We start from the raw sequence: 18886 nt of genomic DNA on the forward strand, positions 1-18886 counted from the left end.
AACTTCTGGCGTTTAGGGGATTAAAAAAAATAGTATAATAATCAAATTGTAAGCCCATCCAATAATTGTAGGCCAAGTGGAGTGCTCATTTTCACATTAGAGCTAGTGCAATCTGGAGGGAAATTTGTTTAGTATTACTTGTGAGTTGGTGGATCAGATAAAAGCCAGTCAAGTGGAAGAGAGGCCTGTGTGAAGTACACCAACTCCCTTGGTAATTGCGATGCTGCAGGCGTTTCTCAAGTCAGTTAATAGATTTCCCCAGCTCCTCTATGCCAGGTGAAAATTTCCTCATTAAGGGGAATTTATTCCATTTCCTTTTATCATTTATTATTGAAGAAGTGTGAGTGGATGAAATTTCAAAGATGACAGGGTAGAATTTTAAACAACAACCACAAAATCTACGTTGGAAACTGAAAAGAGAAAAAGGGGAGAGGCTTGTATTGTTTATAAACTATACAGCTCACTAGAGATGGAGCTCTGTAGGAGCTGAGTAATACTGTCTAACCATTAAATGATTATGGCACGGTGTGTAAAAGTCTGATTGTCTGGTTTGAAAACATTTTTCCCTTCTAAAAATTCAAGCTGTCATTTTGTGTTGGTATGTATTGAGAAAAAGAAGATTTTTTGAGGTTAGAATCATAGCCACTTGTTCTTTTATCATCTTATTGTTTAAATCCAGCTATCGAATGGTAGGAGTGTAAGCTTTGAAGATTTTGCCCTTGAACTATGAAGTAAGGAAAGCTGCTGGGGGGAAATCAAAGTAGATATATTATCAATATGTAGCAACATTGGTGGTTATGGAAGAAGGAAATAAACACGTGTGTGTGCCTTGTGTCTATGTGATCATATTTAAGGGTCAAGAGGAGACATAGCAATATAGATAAATGTATATTAAAAAGAAGATGAATACATTTTATATATCTTAATACAATGTGTGCTTGGGTGAGTCTCAGATGACCGCATTTCCCTTTAAAACAACAGTCCCAAAATTTGCATTCTGATATGAATGTGCCACTATAGGTTTTGCCTTCAAAGCACAATTCAGCTTAAGAACATTCATTTACAATTGAAGGCTTATATTTCAGCTCATTTTTCTGTTATTTCTCATTTCTAAAATGAGCATTTCATTTAAACTTGAAAAAAACCCAGCACATTAAATTCATGGTCCCCCAACCAGCTTTTACCTAGGTAGGTTTGTTTATTTTATCGTTTACTTGTTTTAAAGATCGGATCCTTTCTAGAACAGGCAAAGTAGAGAGCTTCCCAATTCAGACTGGTGAAGAAGATGAAAAGGCATTTGATTCTCCATATTGGTATATTAGCTTCGTACCTGTGTAAGATTATTTTTCCCATGTTTGACTATGAAGAGGCTTAACCTTATTTAAGTCACTGGTCCAAGGTTAATGAATCGTATCTTCAGACTGTCTCTTCTTTTATTTTATTATAATGGGACACAAAATAAAATTTTATATCAGAACAAGCTGCAAATGAAGCCAATTTTCTTTCTCTGTCAGTAATGAAATGACAGCCGGCCCTCTGTTTTTCAGTGACAGATAATAGAGAGTGAAATATATAGAAAAACAATTCATTCATTTTCTTGGGATTAAGTCCCTTCACTCATACTTAGGCAACACTGAATTGGAATGGGGAAATCTGGCTTGGCTGTTCCTTCACTAATTGCTGTTGTGGGTCAGCATCAGCATCTATTTTGTGAGACAGGGGAATGGACATCAAGTGCTTTACTTCATTTCATGAAGGCTTAGAGGTTAAAACATAGAGCAGAGGCTTGTATATAAATGAAATATTGAGAAATTTCTTTCACCTGGAACTTGTGTTCATATTCACGTTGCTGATGGAATATTTACTAAACCTTCTAAGGTAACCAGTAACATGGTTGCATATTTTTGTGTCATGGTAACTCATTTTATACTTAAAGAAAACAACTAGAATAGCAGCATTTCATATATGTATATATATGTGTGTGTATATATATGTATATATATACATATATGTGTATATATATGGTTAGAATTCAATTCAAATGATTTTATAATTTATTAAATGCTTGAAGTACTTACTAAGTGTCTGGTATTGTGCTTAGAGCCAACGAAAGGTAAAAGCAAAAATGTAGTTCCTCTCCTCATGGAGCTTACATGGAGCTTGCCCACAAATGGGCATGTACACAGAGTAGATACACAATAGCCTAGGAGCTGGGGAGTTGGATTGGGAGACTAGGAAGGGCTATACATAGGTGGTGTTTGATCTGAATTTTGAAAGAAGCCATAAACCCCAAGAAGTAGAGATGAAGAAGAAAACTCTAGGCATGGGGGACAGCATGTCCTACACATTTTCCTGGATCGACAGAGACTGGAGATGGATTGTTGTATGAGAGGAATAGTAAGCAGGACAGTATGACTAGGTCATATTGTCTGCTGTCCACCAGTGAATGGAGGAAAATAATGTCTAAGGAGATTGTAAAGATAGGAAAGTTTCAGTTTGTGAAAGTTTTAAGTGCCAAATAGGAGAGTTTGTGTTTGATTCAAAAGGTAAAAGGGAACTTTTGGAATTTATCGAGTGGGAGCATGGCAAGCTCAGACCTATACTTTTGGTAGCAGCAAGAGATTTATAGCAAGGACACCAATCAGAAGGCTACAATTCTTCCCCTACTATGAAGCAGTCAACACCCATAGCCTCCCACATCTACAGAGAAGAATCTTGTCTTTGGGATCAAATTTGTCTGCTATAATTACATAGTATTTATGTTTTCATTGTTTTATTATTCACGTTTAAAGTCATTGTGTATATTTTTTTGTTCTGTTTCACTTTATATCAGTTCATATAAATTCTCTTACACTTTCCTATATTCTTCATAATTTCTGAAGGTAGAGTAATATATTATTACATTTATATACCACATTTTGCATAGCAGGTTCACAGTTTATGGGCATCTACTTTGTTCTTGGTTCTATGCTACTACAAAAAGTAAGATGATGAGAACAATCAACTACAAATTATGATTTGAGGAATCTAGATTAAAAAAAAATCCTCAATTGGTACTTAAAATCTCACGACTTGTGATTAATTTCTTTGTTATGACCATTGTCTTCTTCCGAAGTCATCTCTTTCGTTTACATTATGCCTGGGAGCACTAACACAACAGCAAAAATGCCTGTTTTCATATCCCTTTCCTGTCTGACAAGAAAAGGGGAAGAGGGTGGGACAGCAGGAGAATACTGGGAGGATGTTGGGATTTAGGAATGAACATCTCCAGATGTAGAGAAAGTGGAGGTGGGGATGTGACTTGGACATATGGTGGCAGTGTTGAACCCAATATTTATTTAGTATCTGGCTTCTTAACCTTTTCTTGTGTGGTTTGGACCCTTTTGGCAGTCTAGTAAATCCTATAGACCCCTTCTAAGAATTGTGTTTTTAACTACATAAAATAAACATATAGGATTGGAAAGGAAACATTTTACTGAAATACAATTAAATATATTTAAATATATATTGAATATTAAAACATTTTATAATATTATTTTATCATATTAGATATTAATTACATATAATCAATTATATTGCATTAACATATATTAAATATATGTGTGTTTAAAACCAAATTCACATCCCTTTTCAAGAATCCTTGATTTAGGAATATTTCTGACTCTCTACCTTTTCTATTGTTTTGTTTTTCATTTGTATATGGTGAAAAGTTAAGTTTTGGAAGAAATTAGCATCTTTGCTAACAGTATGTATAGTACGTACATTTTTCTTTGTCTAATGAGTTGGGGGTATTTAAAAAAAGAGGTTTGAGTGTTCAAGAAGAGAGTAACATAGCACTGGTAAATGGGAGAAATACAAATACACATTTTTCAGCCCAATTGTAATTTCAGGTTTTTTTTAACCACAACTGATAGGGTAAGATCAACCCTTACACCATGTTGGTTTGCAATAATAGTTGATAGATTACAGATGAGTTCCTCTACAACATAAGAAAACTTTTCACTAATCACAGGTGACTATCCTCTGAAGGTGCAAATCCTTTCAACGTACTGATTGGTAGAGAATAGGACATTTGGGAACCTTGCCCTTAACACTTAGGCAATCAATCTCAGCTTCCTCCTCTGCTCTGAATGACCTCTCTCTATCTTGTGAGGCTTTTGCTCTCCTCTCTTAATGCCTGGAATTTCCAGGGAAGCTTCTGGGGCTGGTAGGACTACTATGGCAGTATGCAGATCAGCATCCTCTTGTTCCTGTAGTTTTTAATAGACTCTGGAAGGAACAATAGAGAATATCTACTTCTTCACTTTGCAGTTGGGTAAACTCAGGTCTGGAAATGTCAGGTGGCTTTACAGAACTTTGTATTTGGAAGGGCTTTCAAAGTCCATGCAATCCAATGTTAACTGAACAAGTGTTTCTGCCTCAGTATCTCCAATAATTCAACCTTCCACTAAAGACTTCTTTGTAAAGGAAACCCAGTACTGCCCCATCTATTTTTGTATGACTTAAATTGTTAGGAAACTCCTTTATATCCTCACCTCTATGTATCTTCAACTTCCACACATTGTTCTTACTTCTGTTCTTTGGCACCAAGAAGAACATTTATCATTCTTTGTGATAGCCCATCAGATACTTGAAGACAATTATCATGTCCTCTATAAATCTTTTCTTCATCAGACACGTCTAATGTCACATAGTAAGAAGTAATGTTACATGGTAAGTAAGCAGGAACTTGAACTCGCAACAGGGTAATCCTGTTTCAGCAATGTTATTGCATTTAAGATACTGTTTTAACAGGATGAATTAATCATGTTAAGTGGAGTAAGGGCAGCCCCCTAGGAGAAAATGAACCTTCTAAACAAGTAAGAAAGAGAGCTTTCAAAAGGAAAGAACCAAGGGAAAGAAGGAACCAAAACTGATAAAATGAAATTGGATTCTCACTTTTAGGGTTTAAGAAATGCCTGTCATAGTCCTTTTCCTAGTCATTTTTTTCACCCTTTCAGACATGATGGTTCCTCACTTTTAAGTCACAAGGTATGTTCTAGCAGATGATATTATTCTTTAGCAAATCAGAAGTATATCAGGGCTTTACTGGCATATGGTAGTGTATTTCAACAACTAGTCTGTTTCTGAGAGCTTTAGTTTGAGTACAATTGAAGAATAAAAGCAAACATATCTTTTTTCCAAACGTTTAAATTTTAATGGGACTTTTGAGACACTCAGCAAAACTACAGCTTCAATATATTTATATAAAAAAACTTTTAGAACCTACAATTTGGAATAATACCTTGTTTGTTAAGTATTTCCATTCTCTTGATTAATGCTTGCTTGCACATTAAAAATTGATTTATTGAAAAGACAAACATATCCTTGGCAATGAAGGTAGAAACAGAGGTACCCATAAAATTTTTCCCTTTTTATTTCTTATGCTAAATTAAAAGTAAGTAGAAGCCATGAGATAGCAGGAGCCTCAATAATTTTGGCCCAGCCCCACCAAGCCAACTTTTCATTTGTAACTACTCTAAGCTTGGATGAAAGCCCAGTTACAAGTTTACTAGAGAACATTTATACCTAAAGTAGGGATGGATGAGATGACTTCTTTTTTGTTTGTCTTTACAGCTTCTACTTTACAGTCTTTGATTCAAATCCTTTTTGCTCCCATAGCAAGGGTAATAGGATCCAATTACCATTGACTTACAAACTCAAGGGACAAGTTGAGGTTCCAATGGATTCTACCCCCCTTAATTTAATATTAATAGATCTTGGTAACAACAGGCTTCATCCTGTCCCAAGTGGCAATAATAATAATAATAATTTATTAAGTGCATACTCTATGTAAGATACTGTCCTAGGTGCTAGGGAAGTAATCACACAATCTCTTTCCTTGTGTAGCTTCTATCCTAATATTTTAGAAAAATTTTATATATTTTTCTCAACTTAAATACTCCAAGATTAGCATTTCCATATATACAGTAGAGCACAAAAGATTGTATATGAAACCATAAATCTCCACTTCATACAGATTGCTTAATGTATGTATGTATGTATGTATGTATGTATGTATGTATATGTTAAAACAATCCTTGTGACAAATAATCATGCTCATACAAAATGAATACACAAAATGGCTCAAGTCCAAAAGTTTGTCTTTTTCTGTACTTTGAGTCTGTCACCTCTCTGTAGGTTGTTTCTAAAAGTTCTTCTTATTGTAAGATTGATATGACTATTTGAAAGACGAATCCTTGCCTCTGTCCTTACTGTCCCTTAAACACAGCTTATTTTTCTGACCTCTAAGCTTTTGATCATACCACTTTTCCTGTTTGGGAAACTTTCATTCTTTTCTCTATCCATCCAAACCCCAGTCTTCCTTTATAGCCCATTCAACGCCTCAAACCATATACTAAATTTTTAACAATTCTAGCCCATACTCCATTCTTATCCTTTGCAATACTTTCCTTATATACTTATAGAGTTACACTCACTTGCCACTCTATGAAGCCTTCCCTGATCTCCCTGCTTAGAAATAACTTTGTCCCTGAGACATCACATTTTGTGTTATTGTTATGTATTTTTTTGTCATCTGCTACTTAGCCAATAGGCTTCATGAACACAGGAACCATCTTATCAAAAATTTACTAGGACCTAGTTTAGTGCATTTCATTTAGTAGGTACTTAATCAGTGCCTGTTGAATGAATATCATATAATTTTGCTTTACATAAACTTCTATATATCCTTCTGAGTTGTCATGGATTGTGTCCTACATATATCTTGAATCCACAATAAGACCCAATCCTCCTACAGAAAGGGTCATATCTTGTTTCTTTAGTATCTTCAAAAACACATAAAAGTGGGTTAATCACATAGTAAATCTTAACTATATACTTGTTGATTGGTCACTATTATTCAGCAAGGAAAAAGACAAAGAGAAAAACGCCCAGAATTCTTGAGAATATTAAGCATGCAAAGTAGGTCTTGAAAGAAGAAATTAAATTCTCTGAAGTAGCATAGAGCATTGATCAGAGAAGCAGCAGGAAATTTAGAGTATAGTAGTGTAATGGAGACTGTATTGACAGAGAAGAGTTATAACTGAACAAATAAATCCTGTGTTCATGCTAAAAAAATAAGCAGAAATAAATCTCTCATAAAAACATAATTTCCACATTAACTCCAAATACAAGACATGAATTAAAGAAGATCAGAGAATAGGATAGATAGGCTTGGTTCATATAAACTTAAGCTCACAGAATTATGGTGATAAATTGAAAGAGTGTTGGATTTGAAGGCAAAGGGTCTGGATTTAAACATTGGTTCTCATACTACCTGTGTGATCCTAGACAAATGACATAGCTTCTCTTGGCCTCAGTTTTTTCATTTGTAGGGGTCTGGATTATATAATCTGTAAGGTACCTTCAAGTTCTAAATCCTATGATTTTGTTAATCTTGTAACAGCAGACTTTAAGGAGGTATCTACTTTTTGTTATATTAAATTTAATTGTCTCTAATATTTTGGAAATAAAGTCCACAAATGAAGACTTGGATTTTTTTTTGTTATATAACCCATAAAGATGAAATGAGTAATTGTATAGATAGGGTAAAGAAGGATGAATCAAAGATGGTTCTGTTGTTTCTTCTCTGGGAAGTTGATAGAAAAGTGGTAGTTAGGAAAGAAAGTTGGTTTCCTGAGGGGGGTGGGGAAAGGGTAAGTTCGGTTTTTAATATACTGAGTCCAAGTAGAACTTCTAGATCAAGATGTATTTTGGATAGTTGGAAATTTGAAATTGGAAGAACAGATCAAAAGGCAAGGCCATTTCGGCCTTGCCAGTGTAATGATGATAGTTGAAGACGTGAGTGGATAAGATTCCTGGTAGAGCAGGTATATAGATAGGAAGCAATGAGCTGAGGAAAGCATCTGGGAAAAGGGACAACAAAAGAGGAGAGAAGAATTGGCAAAGAATACAACAAAGCAGCAGTTCCAGAAGTTGTAGGAAAATCAGACATAGTCAGTGTTGTCCAAGTCAAGGGAAGAGTTCTGAGAAAAGGAATGTAAGTTCCTTGAAGGCAACAACTACTTGTCTTCTTGTCTTTGTATCTCCATTACTGAGCATCGTGTGTAATACACAGTTGGAACTTAATAAATGCTTGTTGAAATGAATTAAAATAAGAATACCTGGTGAGTAGATGCTGACACTAAATGCTGACAAGAGGACATAACTTTTAAAATGTCATTGGATTTGGCAAAAGGGAGATATTTAGCAGATGGATTCAATTGAGTGATGAGGAATTAAAGTGAATTTTCAGAAGGTGAGAAGGGAAGTAAAAGTGATAGATGAGCACCACTGGTTTGGTGATGAAAGACTTAACAGTAGCTCCAAGGGAGGACAGAGTCCATCAAAGGTTATTTAATATATTATGTTCTGGAGCATATTTGAAGGTGGAAAAGAAGGGTCATTGGAAAGGGGGAAATTGAAGAACTCATATTGTATGTTATTCTTGGTCTAATTTTGCACCTTTCTTTCACATTGAATCCCAGTGACTCTATTCCAGAGGAAACTCTGAAAAAGGCAAAGGAAATAGGATTCTCAGATAAGCAAATTTCAAAATCCCTTGGATTGACTGAGGCCCAGACCCGGGAACTGAGGGTGAAGAAAAACATACACCCTTGGGTGAAACAGGTAATGGATGCTATTTTTTCTCACAGTACTCTTCTGGTAGAATGCAGGCTCCTGTTTAATGGAGCCTTTGTCAACATTTGAAATGGCTATTCAGTATGTGACCCTGCTTGAAGCCTGAAAATACTTGATATATTTGTCTCCCATGATCATTAGTCTTGTTCTATAAAATTTGATTTTATGCCGCTTTTAAAGAGGGTAGAGTTAAAAGCAGCTACTTCCTTCAGCCAAAATAAGAAAAGAAGCAAAAATACTCTCATCTTTTCTGCCTGATCTGTGTCTAAATGCCATAGCTTTGATGAAATAGAGGGGCCTGAAAAACCCTGATGTTGGTACTGACCTGTGGTATAGAGCCTGTGAAGAAAGTAGCTAACTCATTTGATAGTAACTTTTTACAGGGCAATACTTTATTTTAAGTGTCCCATCATTATGGGTTCATTTAGTATTCATTGTGATAGGGCTGAGCATAATGAGTTCATCTTGTATTCATAATGATCGCGCAAGAACTTTCACAGGTATGTCATTGTAATTTTTGCCATTAGTTTAAGGGCTACCTTGACTAAAGTGCTACCAGCTGGTTTTTGTCCTTAAAAATCATTGACTGTTCCATTGTGGGCTCAGGGGGCCTATATATACCTTTAGGCCCTAGTCCAGCTGCTGAATATTTTTCATTTACCATGTGTTATCCTTCTTCCTCTTTACTTGGCTCTTACAAACTTGGTAGTAATTGTTTCTCTTCTACCCAGGAACCCTGAGGATCTTCTCCTCCCAGTCTGATTTTTTTTTTTTTTTTTGATTAAAGGGGCCATCCCTTGAGCAACTACTTAAAGAAGCCTATTCACTGAATGGGTGTATCTCACTCAAAGTGAGACTACTATAAGACTTTAGCCCGAAAGGACCAGGGTCTCCTATTGCATCCTGGGCCATCTCCAGTCATCCTGATGAATATCAGGCCACTGGACCCAGAGAGCTCAGTAGAGGAAAGTGAGGTTGGTGACCTTGCACAGCCCTGCCTCACTCAACTCAAAGTCAACTGCAAGTCATGTCATCATCTTGATGTCATGGTCCTCTTTGAGAACAAAGGACAAACACAACAAACTTGATAAGTTCTGCCTCCCATTTCTTTCTACATGAGAGTGTGTGCCTTGCTTCTTGAGCGAAGAATTTATCTGTCCTGACAAAATATGATGTGTGATAGAAACTCTTTCCTCCCATGACTTACCATGTTTTGGCTTTTGATGCTTTATTATTTCAATGACTACCAGTACCCAAACAGGGCTGTAATCTTCTGCATGCTTTTGCTTAAATTATATAACTACCTGGTTCATGTCACTGAATGAGCAAGTCTAGCTGATAGCCACTTGACATAATCATTACTTGCTGTGCATCAGATGGACAAATATAGTGGTGTGTGTGTGTGTGTGTGTGTGTGTGTGCACATGCAAGCATGCTTATGTATGGGGGCGATTGTATTCTCAGGGTGTATATTGATGAGGCATACTCTATATTTTGGGGAATTATCAATAATCTTCTCTAGTCACCATTCAGGGGGTTTGACCAATATATTGTATTCCTGCTGTTGGAGCAATATATATTCCTCTAATAGGAATCACTTGAGTTTCAGTTTCCACTTCCTGCTTTGGAATTAGTAGCAAAGGAAAATAAAGGAATATGAATGGAAATATATATATATATTTTAATAAGGACTATTAGAATAAGGACATATGTTTATTGTCTCCTTTCCCTTTTTGCAGATTGACACACTGGCTGCAGAGTATCCATCAGTGACAAACTACCTCTATGTTACTTACAATGGTCAAGTAAGCCTTAACCTTGTACCTGACCTGGTATTTTAGATTCTAGTTTTGAATCCTGGCTTTTTTTTAACCATCTATGTAACCTTAGGCACTTCTTCTTTTGGGACATTAGTTTACTCATCTGCATAATAAGAAAATTGGACCGAATGACCTTCATGTTTCCTTAAATCTTTAAGTCTTGTTAATCAGTGGATCTCTTTTTTCACTTCTTGGGCATCTACTGATTCTGGTAGCCATTATATATACATATATATATGCACATACATACATATATATATGCATATATATATATATATATATATATATATATATATATATATATATATATATATATATATATATATATATATATAAGTGTATGCATATTCATTGCCTCCCCTACTACAGAGTCAGCACCGTGTGGGTTGAGACTGTTTCCTTATTCATATTTATATTTTTTAGCTCCTAGCATAGGGCATACCATTTAACAGGTGCTTAATAAATGTTTGCTAATTAGAGTCTAATATAGGGGAAAACTAAACCACTAGAGTGGCTGTTTTTCAGAATCCAAATTATTTTCCTTATTGAATTCACTCCAACTAATGCATGCATAGAAATAGCCATAATTCATTATGTGGGATAGTTGCTGAGTACATTGATTATGACTTTGATTTTCATCCTCAGGAACATGATATAAAGTTTGATGATCATGGAATGATGGTGCTAGGCTGTGGACCCTATCACATTGGTAAAGTTCATATTTTCCATGTAATGCTGACAACGTATAGAACTGATTTAGAGGCTAGTCCCCATTCATGGAGTTTGGCCAATATATTAGACTTTCTCTTCCTCTCTAACAATGTCCTTTGATCAAGATCTGTTAGTGGTGCTTTACATACAGTGTAAGGACAATTATGAAGTCTTTCCCCTTTAACATGGTGACAACTTTTTATTCTTAAAGGATCCTGCTTAATGATTTTAGTTGAAATTTCATATTATTTAACAAAAAAATTAACTTTTTGTGTATGAAGCATATTTTTTCTCCATAAGAGAAAAATAAACCCTTTACCCCCAAAGTGAACCTGTATCTATAACTAGCATTTATACAACACTTTAAGATTTGCAAAATGCTTCAAATACATTATCTCATTTGATCCTCACAACAACCTTGTCAAGTAGGGGCTATTAAATTCCTGTTTTACACATAAGGAAATGGGACTGAGAGTAGTGAAGTCACTCTGCTACTGCTACACTCTGCTATATGGTCACACTGCTATTAAGTATCTGAGGCAGAATTTGAACTCAGGGACTTACTTCCAATTCCAATATTCTATTCACTATGCCATCTAGCTGCTTACAAGAGTGATATTTTATGAGAAACAATAATATTAATTCAAGAAATATCTATCACATACATCACAAGACACTATGCTAGGTGGTAAGTTGTAAAAATATTTATATTAATTATTTTAAATGCACCTCTTTATTCAAAGGATATTGAACAAATCTTTGTCATATTGTATTGAGAATGACTTAAAACCCTTCACCATCCTGTCTCAACTTATCTTTCTTTTACTTAATAATCCAGCTAAACTGGCTGTCTCTCTGTTTCTTACACATGCCGCTGTCCATCACCCTCACCTGGAATACACTACACCCTCACCTTCGCCTCATTTCCTTTAAGACACAGTTCCAGCACCATCTTCTAAATTAAGCCTTTCCTGATTCCACTAACTTCAAGAACCAGACTATCTTATAGTTAACTATTTTGTCCTTAGTTATATTAGCTTGATTTATTTTGAATATACTTATAAATGTACTTGCCTCCTGCATTAGAATGTAATCTCCTATGTATAAGCATTGCTTCATTCTTTGTGTGGTTCTTTCTAGAGCCTAGCACAGTACCTGATATATGGTAGCACTTAATAAATACTCATCAATTGTTTAAGAGACAAAACAAAAGATGAAGTTAAATGTACTGCTCATATCCAGGTTGGCTACTAAGTAATTAATAATTTAATTAATTTGATAACAGAGAAAAATGAAACCATCTCCTAAATGTGCAGAGGTTGCTTCCCATCTGTGTAGGCAGAGGGAGTACCTACAAGTTTTTTTTTTCAATATTCAAGAAGTTGTTTTCAAATTATAAAAGGAAATATGCTGAAATTATGATTTTTGAATGTCCACTATGAAATCCATAGATATACACATATAAGCATTTGTATGTATCCTACTTGGGGCAAAATACAGTTATGATATATAAAGAGAAATGGGAATGGGGTAATTGATCAAAGGTGATAAGACTCTCCCGTACCTCTGCCAATTCATCTTAAAGATGCTCATCAGATTATACTGGTCATCCCTGAGAAAGCAATTATACACAACTCTCTGCTCTTTGCCTGTGAGTAGCAATTCAGTCAAGTCCTTCAAATGAAATGCAACTGAGCAGTTCAGAAGATATGAATGACTATTTTGTGAAGCCAAGGGATTGTTCAAAGAGAAAAAGAATACTGTCCCTAAATCAATTATTCATTCAATGAACATTTATTGTCGGCTATATCCAAGATTGCTGTCATGTTCCATGTTTCATTTTAATTTTCCCCATGTTCAGCATATCTGTACTTGAAAATTATAAATTGATGGTGAAAGTATTATGGATCAGGACTGACAATCATATGATCATTTCACTTAATCCTTCATGCATTTTAATAATTGCTTCAGTGTATCATAAATTTGATTTGCTGATGGTATTGAAAAGACTTTTTACAAAATTGGATCAATTCTTTTTTTCTTAAAACTTGGACTTTAAGTTCAGTGCCAATGATTATCTTTTAGCAGAAAGTAACTTCTTACTAAATTGATAAAATACATAATACGTCTCTTAAGTCACAGAATAATTCTGGGCTTCTTTTATCATCAGCAGTGTGAAAGTATGGGTCTAGATTACTTCTAAGAGTCATCTTAGCTCTAAAACTATATAATTATTTTCTTTATATAGTTTCAGCAATTCTTGTGAGTTTGATAGCTCCCTACGTTAGGTTAAGCTTGCTGTCATAGCATTTTAAAACCCTGCTCACCTCTGTGCAGTGATGAGACATTGCAGAAGGACTTCACATAGAACTTAGGCTAGAGCAGGTCTCTTTTGTATGTCTCAAAATTTCATTGAAAAGACAAGTAGATTCCTTAGCCTGGACTGACAAATCATGAGTTTTTCCTTAACTGTGATTTTTCAATTCTTTTTTATCCCTCTGCCCTGTCCCTCATTTTTGTTAATCTCTTTGTCTTTGTAGGGAGCAGTGTGGAGTTCGATTGGTGTGCTGTCTCGAGTATCCGTACCCTGCGTCAACTTGGCAAGAAGACAGTGGTAGTGAATTGCAATCCTGAGACAGTGAGCACAGATTTTGATGAATGTGACAAACTTTACTTTGAAGAGCTTTCTCTCGAGAGGATCCTAGACATCTACCAACAAGAGGTAAAAAAAAATAACAAAGGAGAAAAGTGTGCACTCTTTCTCGTATTTCAGTATCTCTATCTCTATCTATCAATCTATCTATCTATCTATCTATCTATCTATCTATCTATCTATCTATCTATCTATCTATCTATCTATCTATCTATCTTTCTATCTGTCTATAGCAGTTAGGTGCCCTGGAGTCAGGAAGACCTGAGTTTATACCCAGCCTGAAGACACTTATTAGTTGTGTGACCCTGAGCAAGTCACTTAACCTCTTTTTACCTTAATCCACAGGAGAAGGAAATAATAAAACTCCAGTATCTTTGCCAAGAAAATTCCATGGATAATATTGATGTGCTACAGTCCACAGGGTCACAAAGAGTTGGACATGACTGAATAACTCAACAATAACATATATCCACACATATGTACACATTCACATTATATAATAACATATAACCTCTTAAGAAGAATACTTTTGAATATCCCAATCCTGATACCATAAAAACCATGAAAAGTTAATCCCTCATCAGACCTTGAAGAATAAGGGTTCTTAATTCAAGGCTTTAAACTTATATGGAAAGAAAATTATATTTTCATTTCAACATAATTGATTTCTTTTGTAATCCTATTTATTTTATTTTTTGATTTAAAACCATTATTCTGGAAATGAATCCACAAGCTTCACTAGATTGCCAGAATAAGGATCCATGATATGGCAAGAAGAGGTTAAGAACCCCTATTCTAGAAGTGCTTACCAAGAATGCTTATTTTGCGTGAATATTCACATTTTAAATATTGCAGCAACACCTTGAAGATTACTTTGTAGCATATGCCACATAAATGTTAACAATTGTACAAAAATGGCATCATGCAAAATGTTTTGGGAGGATTTAATTGTTCATCTAGATATTTGTTGAACAGGCAACGTTGCCCTTGGAATGCTCCTGTTTAGTGTAGAACAGATGTGCTGAACAGTCTCCACAGCTGAGACATGAAGTGGTGATCAGAAAGGGTCAGCTAATTCTTTCTGCCACTCGAGTAGGATACCTACAATTTAAAACCCATAGAGCAGATTCATGAGTTAGATTACTCTAGCTTTTCTTTCCATTTGCCTGACATTTTTTTTCATTGAATGGACCTTCATTGTTATCTTTAGTGTCAGTAAGGATGTTGAATTCCTAATAATTTGTACTTTAGCATGAATGAACTGCATGAATTGTAAAATCTCTTCCTGACAATAGATGTGATTTTGGAGGAGGCATTAAGAGAATGTTAGTACACAGCATCCCAAAGGTAAATGAGTGCACATTGTTATTTGTATGTTAGATGAGGAGATATGTCATAAGAAAGGTGTGCTGGGAAAAGTTCAGCTTGGATATAGAAAAAGACATATTGCTCTAATTCACAGTTTTACTTAGGGTTAGGCCCCTCAAAGAAAACGTTCCTTCAAATTAATTCACTAATGTGAAAATTTTAAAAAAGCCTATAATGTACTTACTTCATTCAATTACTCCACTTCTCTTATTACTACTATTGTCTGGAGTTGAATTGTGTAACATTTTATATAGTCTACTATCACTAAACTTCAGATTTCATTTTCTATTCATGGATTAAATGATTTTCAAATAAATATTTTCAACAAGTCTTTCAGTTCACTCTCTCTTTACCTACCAAAGGACTTATTGGGGTTATAAAATGAACTGTTCCAACTGTTATAACTTCTGTTTACTTCCATGATTCCCAAGAGATTTTTCTAGAATAAAGTATAATATGAGTAAGTTTTTATGAAAAAAATGTATGCAAAATTCTCTCTCTGAGTACTAGGAAGGTGCCCTGCACAAAATAGATGTTTAGTTAATATTTATTGATTGGAAGTTTCTAATATGTACTAATAAAAATGCCTTGGAAGGACATATAGAAATATGTATGTATATGTATGTATGTGTGTGTGTATAGAGAGAGAGAGAGAGAGAGAGAGAGAGAGAGAGAGAGAGAGAGAGAGAGAGAGAGAGAGAAAGAGAGAGAGAGAGAGAGAGAGAGAGAGAGAGAGAGAGAGAGAGAGAAGAGAAGAAGAGAGGAGAGGAGAGGGAGAGAGAGAGAGAGATCATTGTGGAGGTGAGAGATGTAGTAGATTTAGGACTTGACCTGGTCCTGATAATGACCATAATATAGAAGAATAGTTAGGAATGGAAGTTTATCCTATAAGGGAAATGAACATGAACAAATGCATGGAGACAGTGATGAGTATATTAAGGTACAATGAGTTTGCTGAAGTCGAGAGCTTGTGTGGAGGATTTAATAGGAGATAAGACTGAAGCAGAAAATTGGTGGGTAGATTGTGGTGGACCTTGAATGTCAGGTTAAGAATTTTTTTACTTTATCCTATAAGCTCTGGGATCTACTGTCTTATTCATTGACCTTCGTGTCCCTGGAGATTATTGTAAGGGATTCATAAATCCATATCGGCACCAAAATTGTCACTTTTAGCTTTATTTACCTACAACCAAACACATAGAATGGCAGTATAATAAATAAGCACATATCCTTCTGATGACTATTGTAATAAATGCATCTTGTTCATGTGTATATATTACTATTTTTGAAAATATACCTAGATGTTTTTGAATTTAGTAAAATACAAATTCATTTAAGTGTTAGCCCATTGCAGCTTCTTGTCATTTTTCAATAAATAGATACTAATAGTATTATTTACTGACTTAGGATGTGTCTGTAGTTTTCATTGTTACAAAGAGTTTTTCATACTTTGAAAGGTTAGAAAACACTGCTTTAAGTAAGTGGCCCATTAATGACTTCTGAGAACTGGAATGTCATAGCAATGTTAGTCTTTTAGGAAGATTAATTTGTATCTCATTTGGAGAATGTAGAAGTTTGAGAGAAGATACATGGTGACAGAGAAGAAGAGTACAGTGATAGTCCAAGTGTGAGGTGCAGCCTGGACTGAACAAAGTAAAATATAGATTGGTATGATCTCCTGGGGCAGGTATGTAGTGCAGTGGATAGAGTCTGGGCCTGGAGTCAAGAAGATCAATCTTTCTGAGTTCCATTCAGACACTTACTAGTTGTGTGACCCTGGACAAGTCACTTAATCCTGTTTTCTTCAGTTTCCTCATTTATAAAATGAACTGGAGAAAGAAATGGTAAGCCAGTTCGGTACCGTTGCCCAAACGGAGTCACAAAGAGTTGGACATCACTGAAATGACTGAACACCAGCAGCAATGATCCCTGCCCCTGAAATGCTCCATCACATCTGAATGATACAAATTATATTTATGATTCAGTTGCACTGTCAGTGTTGTATATATTTTAGGAAATAGTTTCCTGGAGAGCAGACACTAAATATTTAATTTACTTTGTAGAACACTGCACATGTGAGTACTGACAATTATTCAGTGATAGAATAAACGTAAATATCATTATCACTAATTTAGGCATTCCCAGCAAGGAAAATTTAAACAACATTAATACAAATTGAGAACAGTTACCCATTCATAATGAAGTTCTACTAGTGACCTGTTTTTTGGACTTCTTTCTCAGGCATGTAGTGGCTGCATCATTTCCGTTGGAGGGCAGATTCCAAATAACTTGGCAGTGCCACTTTACAAGAATGGAGTCAAGATTATGGGCACTAGCCCACTCCAGATCGATAGGGCTGAGGATCGTTCCATCTTTTCAGCTGTTCTGGATGAGCTAAAGGTGGCTCAGGCACCATGGAAGGCTGTTAATACTTTGGTAAGAAGAAAAATCAGTGGCTACTGTCTCCTTTCCAGAATATTTTTCAAATTCCTCTTCATAGTGGGGAGGCACCACTGAGGTCTTGAAGGCGATGCCCAGTGAGCACAAGTTCTGACAAAGCCTTCAAGACTCTGTGGCTTTTGAGTACTGATCTCATGACAGACTATCTGTTGCTGGAGGACAAGTCTTCCTGAATGAGAAGAGACTTACCGCAACAGTATTGGTTACCAAGTGACAGGTTTTTTGTTGTTGTTTCATTTTGTGTTTTTTGGCCATAGAAACTCATGAAATTGTTTTAAAAGGTACAGAAAATTGGAGTTCTAAATCAGCGGATCAGGTATACTTTTGTTGAAGAAATTGCATGTCCTTAAAAGATTAAAGAAAACATTATTGTTAAGTATCAAGCATTATGTTTGAGGTCTATGTTCTAAAAGGAGAAATATCAACTTAAAACCATCATTTGTCAGAGGTAATGGAAATATGGCAACTGTCAAGTGAATCTTCTGTTCCCAACTTAGTTTACCTGTCTTGATACTTCGATAGGAATTGGGTAACTCATAGATAGCAAAAAAAATGGTGGAGTGATGAGTGTTAGGCAGACACCCCGATATGTTGAGGGACAATACTCTTAAGACCTTGTTGATGGACTGGCCAATAGAACTTCCAGAGAACTCAATGCTGTTTAAGAATGAGACATCTAATGCGGGTGTTGAATCACATGTGCTATCAGGGGAAATTCCTACTTCAGCACAAACACACCAATACATAAAAAAGTGATGACTAATGAAAATAGAAATGATAAAAAGTATAAAAGAAGCCAAGAAACATTTCTATTTCTGAAAATAATCTGAAATCTGCTCCTTGCCCAAAATGTCTATTATAAGATTGCCTCTGAAAGGACCAGTGTGTGTGTGTGTGTGTGTGTGTGTGTGTGTGTGTGTGTGTGTGAGACAGACAGAGACAGAGAGAGAGAGAGAGAGAGAGAGAGAGAGAGAGAGAGAGAGAGAGAGAGAGAGAGAGAGAGAGAGAAAGAGAGAGAGAGAGAGAAAGAGAGAGAGAGAGAGAAAGAGAGAGAGAGAATCTGGAAGGGTAGAAGCATTCCTTCTTACATTCTAAACCCAGTCACTTTTGAAGATCAAGAGAGATCATTCTGGGAAGAAGCCTGTTTTAAATTGAGGGTGTCCTGCCCCATCCATATTAGAATATCACCTCC

At 35.5% G+C, this 18886-nt stretch overlaps 1 protein-coding gene across 1 annotated transcript in view; it reads left to right on the forward strand.

Moving 5' to 3' along the window:
- Nucleotides 1–18886, forward strand: part of CPS1 (carbamoyl-phosphate synthase 1) — a 151861-nt gene that overhangs the window by 98466 nt on the left and 34509 nt on the right. The window contains exons 22-26 of the mRNA XM_072617474.1: nt 8529–8670; nt 10422–10487; nt 11148–11211; nt 13754–13935; nt 17476–17670. Coding sequence (XP_072473575.1) covers nt 8529–8670; nt 10422–10487; nt 11148–11211; nt 13754–13935; nt 17476–17670 — 649 coding nt within the window. The remainder of the gene's footprint in view (nt 1–8528; nt 8671–10421; nt 10488–11147; nt 11212–13753; nt 13936–17475; nt 17671–18886) is intronic.

Source organism: Notamacropus eugenii, chromosome 6 (assembly GCF_028372415.1).
Source record: "Notamacropus eugenii isolate mMacEug1 chromosome 6, mMacEug1.pri_v2, whole genome shotgun sequence".
Lineage (NCBI taxonomy): Eukaryota > Metazoa > Chordata > Mammalia > Diprotodontia > Macropodidae > Notamacropus > Notamacropus eugenii.